At 46.0% G+C, this 14,807-nt stretch overlaps 1 protein-coding gene across 19 annotated transcripts; it reads right to left on the bottom strand.

Annotated features, from left to right (window-relative positions):
- Nucleotides 1-454: 454 nt before the first annotated feature.
- On the bottom strand, nucleotides 455-14,406 carry LOC134424953 (uncharacterized). Of its 19 annotated transcripts, none has more exons than XR_010029523.1 (8): nucleotides 14,392-14,406; nucleotides 13,400-13,499; nucleotides 9,104-9,220; nucleotides 8,396-8,526; nucleotides 6,941-7,066; nucleotides 4,794-4,962; nucleotides 3,148-3,310; nucleotides 455-2,987 (listed from the first exon to the last, which is right to left on the bottom strand). XR_010029523.1 is itself a non-coding variant. In XM_063169153.1 (8 exons), exons 1-6 carry the CDS (start codon nucleotides 12,196-12,198, stop codon nucleotides 4,953-4,955), a joined length of 747 nt encoding a protein of 248 aa, XP_063025223.1. In that variant the 5' UTR covers nucleotides 12,199-12,399; the 3' UTR covers nucleotides 455-2,987; nucleotides 3,109-3,310; nucleotides 4,794-4,952. The 19 variants fall into 19 exon arrangements, 5 of the variants coding, with proteins under 5 accessions (XP_063025223.1, XP_063025222.1, XP_063025224.1 ...); XR_010029518.1 differs by lacking the exons at nucleotides 13,400-13,499; nucleotides 14,392-14,406 and adding exons at nucleotides 9,822-10,104; nucleotides 12,190-12,389 and having other exon boundaries at nucleotides 9,104-9,315; XR_010029522.1 differs by lacking the exons at nucleotides 13,400-13,499; nucleotides 14,392-14,406 and adding exons at nucleotides 9,822-10,104; nucleotides 12,190-12,389 and having other exon boundaries at nucleotides 9,124-9,315.
- Nucleotides 14,407-14,807: the final 401 nt, after the last annotated feature.

Genomic DNA, 14,807 nt, shown 5'->3' with positions numbered 1-14,807 from the left:
CTGATAAATATATCGTAGGCTTTAGCAAAATGTTGAAATAGAAACTAAAGTACTTCTATGTAACTAACTCAGAAAATGGTGTAAAGCAATTATTCTGTTTCTTATAACTGCAGACTGCCCCTACCAAGTGATAATAGTGACAAAAAGAGCTTAAGCATCCAGGAAGCATTTATCGACTCTTATCGGTATTATCAGGGAGTGTGAAGCAACAGGATAAAACTACAGGAAGAAATAAAATGTGTAGACCTCATTTACAGAACGTTCTGCAGACAAGTCAGAGGTTAAAACCAAACAAGAGAGTTCCTGGAACATCAAAAAGTCAAAGGAATGTTTGAATAATGTGTAAGTTAATGAATATGCATGTAACCTCAGCAATGTAACAGTATATAGTGAACATGTTTTTAAGCTACCTCTGTGCTCTTTGGCTGTGTGCTAAAAGCATCCCAGTGCTGGATTATTTTGTCCTTTTATCCTTTAATAAACTTTTAAAAATTTTAAAGAATGAACTCTGTTTATCACATCAGTGAAGCTTAAGCTGATCTGCATCCAGGTGTTTTGGGACCTGCTGGGGCAGGCCATCGAGGTTAGTGTGGGGCTACTGCAGTGGAGGCCAAGTATTTCAACACAATAGCATAATCAGCAACGTTAATTAATTTTGTGTTCTTCATGCAAGCCTCAGCCTTAAGAACTCTACCAGCCTCTAATAATACGCATAGTGTTACTAGTATTAATATTTAGGTAAGGATTGTTAGTGTTAACACTGGTACTAAGTATGTTAGCTGGTATTTACTGTGAAGCTCTGCTCTCCCACAGTATGACAAGGTCCTGAAGCTGTCCTCAGGTGCAGAGTTAGGTGAGCACTGCTGTCCTTACCACGATCCCCCGATGGAGCCATGCTCCAGAGACGGGCAGCAATGAATCTGCAGATGCCTTCCCAAGGTGACAGAGCTTGCCCTCCTTCCCATCTGCAGTCAGGGGATGCGAAGGCAACCATTGCTGTCCTCGGCTTCATCATCTCCAGTGCAGCCAAGCACAGTATAGACAATGAGTCTCTGTCAAGTGAGCTGCAGCAGCTGGGACTGCCCAAAGGCAGGGGAAGCCCTCAGGGTGGCACCATCAGCCAGACCTGCTGGGATGTTGCTTAGTTCCCAGCCCTGCCTTCTTCACACCCAGATGGAGGGCAGGCTGCCTGCTGTGCTGTCCTCCATCACCTCCCTTCTGTACCATCAGTCCCTGGGGGCTCCTCAGGTGCTTTGGTGAGGTTTGGCAGCTGCAGGTCTGGTGTGAGCAGAGGGATTCTTCTCTTGTCTCCCCTCATAAGCAAAGCATGCCAGCCAGCTGTGCTGTTTTACATGTCACTGACCCACAAAATTGCAGGAGACTGAGGACTCGTAACAGGTGCAAGACAGGTTCAAAAGGAACTTGGGACAAAACCTCTGCCTTTGTCAGTCCAAAGGGACAGCAGAGCTCACATCTGCTCACAATAATCCTCTGGAGAGCGGAGCAATGTTTGTATGGAAAGATGACTGGGGGTAAAATCAGTGGAAACCGAGTTACATTTGTATCCTAACAGGAGCTATAATGGGACAGAAATTTTAGGGTAAAATACAGGTGCTGTTCCCAGGATGGAGCTGGGTTGGCATGCTCCACAACGATTCCCCATACAACCATAAGGACCTGCTAAGGGGGGTGGAGTGGAATGGGGCACCACAACCAGGCTCTGCCAAAATCTTTGCAGGGGCAGCAACTCCATGTGTACTTTGAAGCTTATTAACTGCATAACAAGGGCTATTTGGCATATGTAGGAACACTTTCCAACCTAGCATCTGAAGACCAATTTAGAGGAGGCGCCTCTAAGTCGAAAGCCAGCCAGACCTTATGTTCTTAGCACCATTCATTTAGAAGAAATCCTGTTACATTTGCAAATTTAAGAGGTGACACCCCCATTCAGACCATGGCTCCTGGGTGCCAACAATAGCTCTTTTCAACAGCAAGGAAATCTGCATGCCCTAGTGTCTCAAGGTCACTTCACCTGAGAGTCCAGAGACCCTAATCCAGCCAGAGTCCTAGCTCCCAGAAAACTTCTGCTATAAGAAATCCTTCAAAGTGTGCAATTCTAGGAGTGGAAATCCTACAGGAAACACGAGGCTTCAGGCTCCAAATGGGATCTCTTTTCCACACAGTGGAAAACTCAGCAAGCCCTTCTGGCAAGACCAGTTCACAGGAGGCCTAGCTGGGTATGATAACAAGTAGACAGAGAGACATGGGAAATGGGGAATCTAGGCCCAAAGGAATGAGGAAGAGTTGATGGTATAGTTTAACCAGTAGATCGCTTGGCTTACAGAATTTCATGAAACATTAAGTACAAAAAAAGTCAAACAAGTATCAGACCTGCCTATTTTCTCACCATTGCATAAGAAAATCCTAAAAGCAGTATAAAGTCACTGCCTAAAACTGATCACAGGATGTAACAAAAAAACAATTTAGGTCATTTGCTAAACTCCAGCAGCCAAGCTGGCCCTACCAAATGTGTATGTTTATATATACAGCAAACAAAACCAAAACCCAAGTAATACCTATCAGAACTCTATTAAAGAAACCTATTGTAATTAATCCTACCTCAAATACAAACCAACCCATCCAGAAAGTTAGCTTCACTCCAAAAACAATTTACACAGAGTTAATAATACCAAGAAATAAAACAACACACCATATACCACCAATGAATATAATAGTGAAGAAAAAAACCCCACATTTTTTTCTTTTTTTTAATTTAAACTAACTTCCTTTATTAGCTAGAACAAAAGATTATGCCAGGACTGTAACAACAACTTCTTCTCCTTCTGAAATGTCCCTTCTCATTCCCAAATTCCTTACAACTTCTGAGTTTAAATCCAAGCAAAATTTGTGCACTTGTGCGTTCGATGCTCCCGTCAGATTCTCTGTTTCCCTCCACATCTTCTTACAATTTCAGTCTTCACGCTGTCCTGCCGTCATGAGTTTGACAGAAGAATTGGCACATGTTAACAGAGGATTTCCCTCCCTCCCTCCCTCTGGTTTCCTTAGCACATATCAGTCAATCCCAAACCTGCAATGATGCACACTCACCCCAAGGCTCACAGCAAGCATGCAGCAGCTCAGGCTTACTTGGCTCCAGGGCTCTGTGCCTCAGATAGCTGAGGAAACTTCTGATGAGCCTCTGTTCCAATAAATTGGAATGCAAACTCAGCTCCATCTCAGGGTCTTGGCGGGAGGCAGGAGAACATCTGGCTGAGCCACAAAAAATCCTTTCTTGGGCGGCTGCACTCTGCTGGAAAGGGGAAGCACATGCTAGTGAACAGCCGCTCAGAAACAATTCTTTTCTAATGTTACCTGCTCTACTTGACTGCTCACTAACACAAGTCTAATTTTATCATTGCAGGGAGAATTCTGTGGGAAAATGTCTGATGAGCAGCATCAAAGGCCTTGCTCCCTGCCACACAGCCTGCAACACCCTTGGGAGAGCAGAACAGTAAAATCACCAAACTCTCCTTTCCATGGGGAAGGGTAGAAGATTACTGTGGGAGGCATATAATGCTCCTATAAATGCACAGCCATTTGCTTTCAGAAGCCCAGAGTTAAGGATCTTCTCTAGGAAGCCAGACATGACATGATATTTCTAAGATTTTCTTCCTTATTGAAGGAAATGTATGTATATACACACTCTTATAAACGTATGTATGTTTTTGGGTTTTTTTTTCTTCTGAAGTTCCCAAGCTCCCAACTTTCTTCTGAAGTTCTGAAGAATGATTTCCCATCTTGAGTAATTTAGAAGAAATGGCCCCTGTGACTCTGGACAGAAGGGCTACCTGCATTTTTGATCATGACAGCTTTTGGGTTTACCCTGGAAGCAGGAGCAGCCAGAGCTGAGGCTCTGCAGAGGCTGACCCCGGCCAGCCCCTTCCTCACTTATCTGTGAGACAATGACTTCCAGGCAGAAGGATGCAAAGCAGGTTTTTGTCTTTTCTCTTGAATGCCAATAGGTAAAATATTTAGGCTTTGAAATAACTAATTACCCTCTCTTTGAACTATCCCAAGGACACTTTTAAAGAAAAGACAGAAGACGGCTGGTACATCCATATGGGATCAGGAGCAAAGCAGCAAGGATCCGAGGCCAGCGGCGTGGCCGGGCAGTGTCACGTCCCTGCCACCCTGTGACAAGGCACACAGCTGCAGAGCCCCAGAGCCTGCAGGCCCTGCAGCTGCCACGCGGATGGACCTGGTTCCCTCCCCGGGTGCCCAGAGGGAAACCTGAGGGCAGGCGTCCACCCCGAGGGTGCACCCAGAGCCCCGGGCAGGGATGGAGTCGCTGGCTGCTCTCTGGGGACGAGACCCTCCCTGCAGGTGACACTGCCTTGTCCTCTCCCTCCCTGGGGGACAGGGACCTCCAGGGTCTATGACCAGCCTCCTTCTGTCAGCATCCAGGTGCTGCATTAGAGCCAGAGGGGTCAAGGCTTTCCAGAACCATAGGACCCTTTAGGCTGGAAAAGCCTTCTAAGGTCATCGAGCCCAGCTGCTGCCCCAGCACTGCCAAGCCCCCACCCAAATCAGGTCCCTAAACACCACATCTTGCCATGCTTTAAATGTCTCCAGCAATGGGGACTGCCCTGGGCAGCCCGCTCCTACGCCTGACCACCCTTTCAGTGAACAAACTGGTCCTCAAAGCCAATCTAAGCCTTCCCTGCTGCAACTTGAGGCCATTTCCTTTTGTCACGTCACTTCTTACCGGAGAGATCTCGGCACTTAAACCTTACCTGCCCCTTCCCTAGGAGGTCTCTGGCTTGCCTGGATGAGAGGAGAAACACTCCCACCACAGGAACGGCAGCTCAGCAGGTCCCACACCGAGGCAGGGGAGCAGCTGTCCTCACCAGAGCTCCCGTGTCAGCTCTCAGAGATCGGCTCTGCTCAGTGCTTCAGAATTGGCTGTTTGGAGGAAGGGGAAAAAACAGGTTAGCCAAGATTTTTATCCAGACTTATCTGATGTCTTTGCCTGCTTTGCCTCTTCCTGACTTCCTCCTGCTAAGAAAACAGCTGCCTTTGGACTTCTAGGGGGAACTGTCACGTAATGCTCAAAAAGAAACTACAGAAATGTGTCTCATTTTTAAAGACTCAGCAGAGAAGACAGATAACTGCAGCTTCTCCATCCCCACTGCCTGCAGAGCTGCCAGGCACCAGGCCAGCTCTGCTGCTGCTTCAAGTTGTTCCCAACTCTGCTGCAAGAACTGAAGGCTGCTTTGGCGTGCCATTGCTCCGCTTCTCCCAAAAAAGATCTTTCAGTGCTGTTACCCCTCCACGGGAAGGGCCTTTCTGTCTCACACACTCGGTGACACGAGGCTGCACGAAGCTGCAGCAGCCTCTGCTCCGGGTGGGAAGGGCTTTCTTCCTCCTCTGGCACCTGGCTGGCACAGGTTGCTCACAGATGCTGGGGCTGCCCCATCCCTGGAAGTGTTTGAGGCCCATTGGTGCTCTGGGATCAGGCTCACAGCAACCTGGTCCATGGAACCATGTCCCTGCCCACGGCAGCAGGCTTGGAATCAGGTGATCTTCAGAGCCCCTTCCAACCTGAATTATTCCATGATTCTATGAACTCAAAAAACTCGGGGAAGAAATCTGTAAAGGTCACTAAATACATAAAAGCATATCCCCATCAGCATAATTTTGAATGAAAAGTATATCTACAAACAGGGAGAAATATTCTATGTATTTGCTGCTGCTACCTTTCAGGCGTAATTTTAGCTATCGCTTCACGTTTTTAAATATTCTCTTTTGAAATAATAAGCAGTGTTCAAATTTTAGCATTTTTACACTATTGCAGAAGCAAAAATCGCTGACAGTCAGGCCGTGTCATTCTTTATGGAGCAGAGCCATCGTGACAGAATTTTTACAGGACGTCACTCCACAGAGAGCACCAAATTCCATATCAGTTGGCAGCTCTGTTCCTCCACATCAGAAAGCTAAACTAGGACAAGACAGCCTCGGGCTTCATGAAGGGCAAGGCGATAAGAGACGCGCCTTAATAATATCATTACAATTTCCACAGATCTGTCACCTGATCTGTGACAGCACAGCACCCTGGCCGAGAGGAAGGTGAGCCTGCCCAGGACAGGGGTGGAACTAGGTCGTTTTCAGGATCTCTTCCACCCCAAACCATTCTGTGGTGTGATGAAACAGGAGAGTTGTAAGGGAGAAGAAGGATGAATTCCTTTGGAAGGATAATTGTTTGCCTCTCTAGTAGCAGGTTTTGCTGGCAGGATTGTTTTGCTCTTGCACTGACTGACCTTGGCTGAAGGTGCTTCACCCTGCAGAGAGCGCTAACAGCCTGCTGCACACGCTGTTCTTGGGCAGACTGCACGGAGCTCGAGGGCAAAGAGCCCCCAGCAGTTCCGTGACAGGAGCAGATGCTCCTCCCCACGTTTGGAAATATCCATTAGGGATTTTTCCAGGGGACGGCAACAGCAGACCGGTGTGTACTGCAAGGGCAGACTCTGCAGGCTGCCTGAAACCTGGCTGGGCTCCAATCAAAGCACCTCTTCAGTCTGCTTCTCCCGCTCCTGGTATTGAGCCTAGCTGGCACCCCAGCGCACGGTTACTGGAATACAGAATAAATCAGTGCTGCAGTGAACTGCACTACAAGCTCTGCAGCTCTCGCTGTGTGTGCAGGGCTTAAAACACACCTGGTGCATTTGAAACAGATGAAAATTATGGCTCCCCCTGAATAAACATGATTTCTCTCCTAGATATCATAAATACTTATAAATAAATACTTATCATAAATACTTATACATAAATACTTATTTTGAAAAATAATACTTCAAGGGGTGATCAGAATGGGAGCACAGACAAACGCAAAGAATAAAAACTACAGCGTTTGATGCTTTATCAAATGGTGTGTCTGCCCTACCGTGTCGGGAAGCTGGACTGCTGGACCCAACTTTGCAGCACATTCTTGTCATTGCTTCTGAGCCACCTTCCGCAGCTGCTCTCGTGGCATTTGCCGTGCCGTTTGCAAATTACAATACGAGCGAACCTGGAAGACAAAGCACAAGATAAATTTACAGCTGGACAGTAAAATCTTTTTCTCCAAAATGCAATCAATGTACAGCTTTCCCCGTAAGCTGAAGTACAGGCCAAATTCATAGAATCATTTGGGTCAGAAAAGCCCTTCAGGCAGTGAAAACGAGCATTTAGGTGTGGTGTGAAGCTTGGGGAGCCCTGAAGAGGCCGTAAAAGTCAACTGATATTCTTTGGAAATTACAAATAAAAAATGGGAGGAATGAATTTACAATGAATCCAGTGCGGAAACGCCACAAGGGACAGCTTGTAGGGGAGATGCCTGAAAGCCAAAGCTGTGCTTCAGTGGCATCTGAGGTGGCAATTTTGCAGAGTGCCTGTACACAAGTTTCTTTTCACTGTGAGCAGCGGCTCAGAAGACCTGGCTGTAAAAAACACAGGTTACTGTCCCCAAGCACATGCCAGTGGTCTGGAAAAGGGTGACACTGGTTGACATGACTGTTGTGTTTGCTAAAGGGGAGAGCTCCTCAGTCCTCCTCACTTCACTGATGCTCCCAGTTGTGGTGCAGGTGAATGGCACCACTGGGCTGTGCTTCACCTCCCTGGGTATATTCTGTGCAGGGAACTGCAATGCCATTGCAACTTTTCTGCTCTCGCATCATTCTTCCAGAAAAAAACAGTACCTTGAAGGGGAAAGTGCCCTGTCCCTGTCCCACTTCCTTTGTCACTTGTGGTAACCCGCAGCACATTCCATGCACATGTTATCTGAATGTTAACTCTGTTCACAAGTGCTGTGAATAAACCCAAATCCAACTGAGAAAGTTCCTCTTTGCTCACATTTCAATACAAGGCTGGAACTATCACCTTGCAAAGAACTTTCCTCTACCAGTGCTAGATGCAAAACTAAAAAGCCAACCTAGGAATGCCTGCCACACTCCAGCACACAAAGCTGCTGCTGTTTCTGATGCTTTTAATGGCTTAGGCTGAGGGCTTTTCTGTTCTTCCTTTGCTCTGCTAATGGGAAGGACTTTGAGACCTCTTTGAACTAGCTACAGATACGGAAGATTGAGTAAACAAGTATTCTTCAGCCCATTTCTCTTAAGAGTTTGTCCTGACAGATATCTTCTCCCTCCTGAGGGTTAGATTATAGCTTGTTTTTCCCTTTTTTCCCCCTTTAGCCCCTGAAGCATTTCGCACCCTGCTGGGCAAATGCCCAGAAGTAATCAGACTGCCTGAACACGGGAAACGCAGACAAAAGAAAAGGCTGGAAGTTACTGTTCTTCTCCCAGCTGGCACTGCCAACTCCTGAGGGCTCAGCCACGACAGCCCACGTTTCTGAGAGTACCTGTACGCTCTGGGTGTGTGCAGCCCTTGGGTCCTGCGGCAGCCTGGAGCTGCAGGCTCGCATATCCACCCCGAGCTCCTGGAACCTCCAGGACAAAGCCACCTCTCCCTGCTGCTCCCGTGTTGCTCTGCCTGTGGAGCAGGGAGGGAAGGCACACAGGTTAGCACAGTGGCAGTGCACGAGCTGCCAGGCGTCACCCATCTGACCTGCACCAAAGAGAAAAATCTTAATTTTCAAAACTTCCCATCATGCCACACAAAACACTGAAGCCTTCCAAATCTGGAAGGGATAGCCTGGCATGATGCCCCCCCCAGGTCATATCTTACATAAAGAGTTCTTTTTCTCCTGCACAAGGCTCCATATCCTACTTTGACAGATATACAAATATCTATAGAAACTACAGACATTCAATAAGCGATCTTAAATCATAACAGCCAGGCCTCTGTATGGCCGCGCTTAACTCCTGCTGAGCTCAGGCCATCTCCCCATTCCTCAGGCATCAGAAAGCACTGAAACTCCCGTGTTTTCCTGGGGGCTGCCTGCTTGCAGCTGCCCTCCTCTCACCAACGGGGCCACCTGCCAGGCTCCCCGGTGCACAGGGCACAGCAGCCTCCAAGGGGAGTATTCGTCTGTTTGAGAGGTGATTAAAAGCCTGGGGAAAAAAAAAGCTCAGCGATACTGTGGCTCTGAAGGTGCAAGAATCATTACCCTGGAGATGTGCAGGTCACCTGGTTCATGCTGGGCATGCTCTCTGCTCACTTCACCTGAGCGTTCAGCTGGAGAGATCCATTTCCACGCGCTGGGCTGGGTCCATCTCCGTCCCTGCTGTGAGAAGGTGTTCGGGGGGATGCCACTGCCTGCTCAGCAGAGGCTCCACACACTCTGCCAGCAGCAGGGGCAGCCTTTGAGGCCACACCAGCCTGGCGGAGAGTCACTGAGACACTATGACAGCCACTGATGAATCCTCAACCTGAACCCCAAATTTCACCAGAGCAGTTCTTCCCCAATTTGCTGCTAACAGCTGTACACTGCAGCTCCTCTGCTGTTTCCCAGCTACAGATGCGTGCCAGCACAGGAATATCAGTGTATTTTTTTCCTCCACATCTGTCTGATAACGTTGGCTGTAACGCTGGCATTGTCACGACTATTAAGTCATCCATGCTAAAATGAAATAAACCCCCCACTTTGAAGCACTGAATTCTCTACCAAAGCAAGTGTCTTACTGCTGTCTCCTTGGCCATACTGGGCAGCTTATTTTCATTCGGACAAATGAAATGAGCTTTTCCAGTACAAAACCCCTCTCCAGCAGCACAGGACGTACCACGACCAAGAGAAGCGCCCCCGCCAATGCCCGTCACCGGCCCCCCAGAACCCGCCCGCCCGCGGCGCCGCTGAGCCCACAGCCCCTGGGCTCGGCACTGCGTACCTCACGGACAATCCCGCCGCTGCGGCCTCGGGGTGCCCAACAGCCGGTCCGGGGCACGGGCCGCGCGGCTCCTTTCTCCCGCCCTTGGTGCCGCCATCTCGGGACGCCCGAGCGCGTCCCGGCCGAGCCGCTGCCAAGGTCGCGATCGCGCCTGCGCCGCGGCAGAGACGCGTAATGGCCGCCGCCCCTCGGCTGCCTGTGCGGGGGGGCTGCGCTGCTGCCGCGCTCTGGGGCGGGCGGGGAAGGCGGGCAGAAGACCAGCTGCGATGCCCTCAAAAATCCTCTAAAATAAATGCCAAACACCTGCCTCTTACCCTACAAGAACCAAAGAAGCCCCCTTCCTTTAAAACCATCTTGAAATATGTTTTATATTTCTATTTTTTATATTTACATCCACATGCATATTTATACCGGACACTGATGTGTTAAGTAATTGATATAGTACATTACGTCTATTCCTATTATTGATATTTATTTATCTGTTGTGTTTTCATATATATCTTTATATATTGATTGCATATTTCTATACTTAGATTAATATTTCTATACCAGTTCCATTATTCCAAATAAAAACCCCATCAGTAAACAAATGAACATAAAAAAGCCCTTTCTTTTAAGCGACATTGAAATAGTATAATTTATACTTTGTATAATTATATTCAGATTAATATTTATTGTCTCTTTTGACGCAATAATGATAATATATAATATAAATAAAATTCCAGAAGTTTATTTAAATGCTTATTTAAATTCCTTGTCATATCTACTCCTACAACAAATTTTTTCCTCTATTTTTAAATTTTACATATCTAGATGTATTTATGACATATTACTATACTTAGATTACCACCTTTATATTGTTTGTATTTGTAATTTTTAAAGTCAAAACCCTGCCTATTGGCAAATAAAAAACCCGCTTTATTTAACTGTTTTTAAAAATATATATATATTTATAATTTTGATATGTATGTTTATCATTTGTTAAATATTATAACATATTGATGTACTGTATTTAGAAATACTTTATACATATTTCCTATATTATGTTATAATACTTTATATACAGTATTACTTGCATTATGTATTATATCAATTTTTATTTTTCCATATTTATGAATATTTTCTATTTCTAGATATGTCTGCATATATTTGTCATACATTTCTATATTTATTTTTTGATTGGGGTTTCTATTTCTAATATCTATTTTTACACATCTATAAACATATATAATATCCTGTATTAAAATTATCTCTTATTGTAATATATAGTGATATATGTTACATGGATTTTTATTAACATATTCGATTTGATTTACATTTTAGGATTTTTATTCTCACTTCAATACATATATTTGTTTTGTTTAATTAGCGTTACACTTAAATTTTACATTTAAAATCCAATTCCTAAATAAAATGACAAACAGCATCGAATTCCCACCAATATCTTCCAAAAACATCAAGATACCTCCAACAGCCAAGCAACAGCCAGCGAAAAAAACACACAACGCTCTTTTCGATAACAATTCTCATCAGGTCAGAAAAATGGAACAAAAATAAAAGGAAACCCTATTGAAACACACACAGCAAATCACAGAAACTACTGAAAAAAATGAAACCAGCCTAATAAACTCCAAACAGTGCCACTGATCCTGAATGTTACTAAAAAAAATAAACAAAATTCTACCTCTACACTAACTCAAAGAATAAACAATTCTTTGTTTAAAAATAACTTTAAAAACCGAACTAATTAACGAAATGGGGAAAAAAAAATTTCAACCCCTAAAAACCAAGAAAACAACTACCCAAATAAATACTTAAAAAGACCCACCATGTAAATACCCATATTCCCAAAACTAAATCTGAAAAACAACAACCAAATACATCAAAGGACACACATACAAAAAAAAAAAAAAAGCCCCAAAACCAAATAAACTTAAATTTACAACAAAAAAATTATTCCCAACTGAATAAACCCATAGTGCCTCAAGCTATCAAAATAAAAATACCACCTAGAAACAAACACAAAGACTAAAGACAAACGTAACCATAAACAATGTTCCCCAAATTACCCGTAACCATAAAACATACACTACAACCAAACAAACCAAATAAATAAAAGCTCTGGAAAACGATAAACTCACATGCAATTATCGAGATTAAAAACCCGCTGCTATGAACGACACGACGCTACCTCAAGCTCTCCAAAACAAACACTACACACTCACGCTAATAAAAGCCACCGCAACAGAATTAAAATGCGAACCGCTGCTTCACGCTACAACCCGTAAAAACCATTGCGCGCCCTTCTAAACATAATACCCCGGAAAAAAAATATATATCCGACTACAAAACTCAATCCGAAACGAACCTTTATCATCCCTACCGGCACCGAGAACCGTACCACTCAGGAAGAACACCATATCCCTTAGCGTACACCCGCTGCAAACCGAACACAGCGATGCAATCAACGCCTCCAAAGCGCCTCCGAACCACGGCACCGCCGAACTTTGAGCGGCCGAACCCCGCGCTCGCTGCCGGCACGGGACGGAGCGCGGCTCCCGGCAGGAAAGCGGCTCCTGCGGCGGCTGCTCCGGCACGCGGGGCCGGCGCCGCCCCGGGGAGCCCCGCCCGCTGCCCCTGCCCGGCGGGGCCGGCACCGGGCCCGGGGCTACCGGCGGCGCCCGAGCCCCGCGCCCGGAGCGGACGGAGCGGCCGGCACCGCCCGGGCCGGCGCAGCAGCGCCCGCGCCGCCTCTGCCGCCCTTGGCCGGCCCGGCCCGGCTCCGCTCGGCTCCGCACGGCTCGCACCGGCGCGGCTCCGCCCCTGCCGCCCTTGGCCGGCCCGGCCGCGCCGAATCCCCCATGCACCCCGGCAGCTGCCCGGGCCGTGCCAGCAGCGCTCCCGAGCGGGAACGTTCCGGGCCGGGCCGCGGGCACGAGGAGCGCCCTCCAATGCAGTGGCACAGCCCCATTGCAGCCCTGCAAAGGCTGCCGGAGCTGCGGCTTCCCGCAAGCCAACCCCGAAACTGACGCCGCAGGCGGGCTCACCTCACTTCAACAAGGGCAAAGAAATGCGTTCTCCCCTAAAATTTCACCCCCTACGACAGCAGAAAAGAAGGGGCGCTCCCCAAATGAAAGCCTTCGACTGATGGGAAAGGGGGCTTTCGACTTCCATTCAAACCCTTGAAAAGGAAGGACACCAGGGCTGCCCCCTCCATTTAAACCCGAGGGTGATGAAAATGGGGTGGCTGCCTTCAAATCAAACCCATAACACCACAAGAATACTTTTCCCATTCCCCTCAGAATAGAACGCAGGGATTCCCTGTGACATCCGGGATACTTCTAACAGCCTGGAAAAGGCAGCTTTTCCTGCAATCAACACCCTTAAAACCACAAGTCAAGAGGGATCCCCTCAGGTCAAACGCAGACAATAAAAGAAGAGGAGCTGCTTCCTTCTCCTTAATCCCTTTTGTCCTCACAAGCTCCATTTTTGTTCCTGGGGAACCGGGGAGGGACTGGCAAGATGAAATTGCAAAGGGGAAGGACAAAAGTCCCCGCTCCAAACCCACACAGGCTCACCTGTTTGGCTGCTGCTCCCCGGCACAAAGATTCGTCCCTCGGCACCTCCTTTAAGCGATGCTCCACGTATCCAAGCGCGGCTCCAGGTGTCCCCCCGACCCTGTGAGAAGCTCTCGCAGTCTGTCCATGAGACAGCGCCGGGAGCGCCCCATAAACCCCTCCACTCAGCAGCTCCATGCAAAAGGGAGCTGAGGCAAAGCCTCCCCCTAAAACAGCCTCGCCCCGGCAGGAGCCGGCCCCTCATCATCCTCACACTCACACCTGGGCTGCTCCGAGCCCCCATCTTCCTAACAGCTCATACCTGGGCTGCTCCGAGCCCCCATCATATATTTTTCATATTTATATTCGCATTTATATTTAGAATTTATATTACTGTATAATAAAAATTATATTATATATTGCATCTCTTCATGTTACTTACATAGATTTCTATTTCTATTTCTATTCATAGTTTGGTATTATATCTTTATATCTCTATATATTTATTATATATTTCTGTATGTCGATTTACATTTCTATAGTACTTATATTATTTAAAATAAAACCCCTGCCTCTAACGAAATAAAAAGCAAAGACACCCCTTTATTTAAAACACATTTAAAATTTTAAAAATAAATTTGTTTGTCGTAATTCTATTCACATCTATATTTGTAATTTTCATTTGTTGTATTTATAGATATTATATATATTGCAGAGTATACCTTTTTATATAATAATAGATATATTCTTTTGACACAATAGATTTCTTTTACTGATATTTATATGTATTAAATATTTATTGATATCGACATATATATGGTATATTTGGATTTCGAGTTTTATATTTTTTATGAAATCTCCAGCCTATACCCCAATAAAAGCCAAGCAATCCCCAATTTATTTAAACTATATTTAAATATAGTTTAAATCCTGTCACGGCTGCATTGCACAGCACTGCCCCAAGTTAATCTGACACTTGTTCATCTCCTGGACCTGAAACTGAACCCGCTCACCTTGATCACACCTGGCAGAACCATTTTCGTACCTTTTTCTGGCATGTCTTGTTTTTGTTTTTTTTTTTTTTGTCTTGAGTTTTTGTGGCCTTTATTGCCTCTCTTTCTTGCCTTGTTTCTTGGGGCTTTTACTCCCTTTTTCCTTGATTTTTTTCTGGCACTTCTTGGGGTTTTTTCTTCGTTTCTTCTTGCCCATTTTGGTGTTTTTTCCGGTTTTTCCTTGCCCCCTTGGGGTTTTTTTTTTTCTGTTTTTTTTTTTTTCTGGGTTTTTCTTTGCCTTTTTTTTTTTTTCCCCTGGATTTTTCTTCCCCATCTTGGTTTTTTGTTGCGATTTTATTTCTTGCCCATCTTGGGGTTTTTCCCTGGTCTGTTTTCAGGGATTTTTCTTGCCCATCTTGGGTTCTTTTCTGTTTTGT

This window comes from Melospiza melodia, chromosome 14, assembly GCF_035770615.1.
Source record: "Melospiza melodia melodia isolate bMelMel2 chromosome 14, bMelMel2.pri, whole genome shotgun sequence".
Lineage (NCBI taxonomy): Eukaryota > Metazoa > Chordata > Aves > Passeriformes > Passerellidae > Melospiza > Melospiza melodia.
This window is presented reverse-complemented; position numbering and strand designations above follow the sequence as displayed.

Excerpts from the sequence above, each read along its gene's own strand:
- LOC134424953 (XM_063169153.1), bottom strand. Across the intron at positions 8,527-9,159 it reads CTCTCCAGCTGAACGCTCAG|GCAGAGCAACACGGGAGCAG; the intron begins GTGAAGTGAGCA and ends CCTGCTCCACAG. Across the intron at positions 7,067-8,395 it reads CACACACCCAGAGCGTACAG|GTTCGCTCGTATTGTAATTT; the intron begins GTACTCTCAGAA and ends TTTGTCTTCCAG.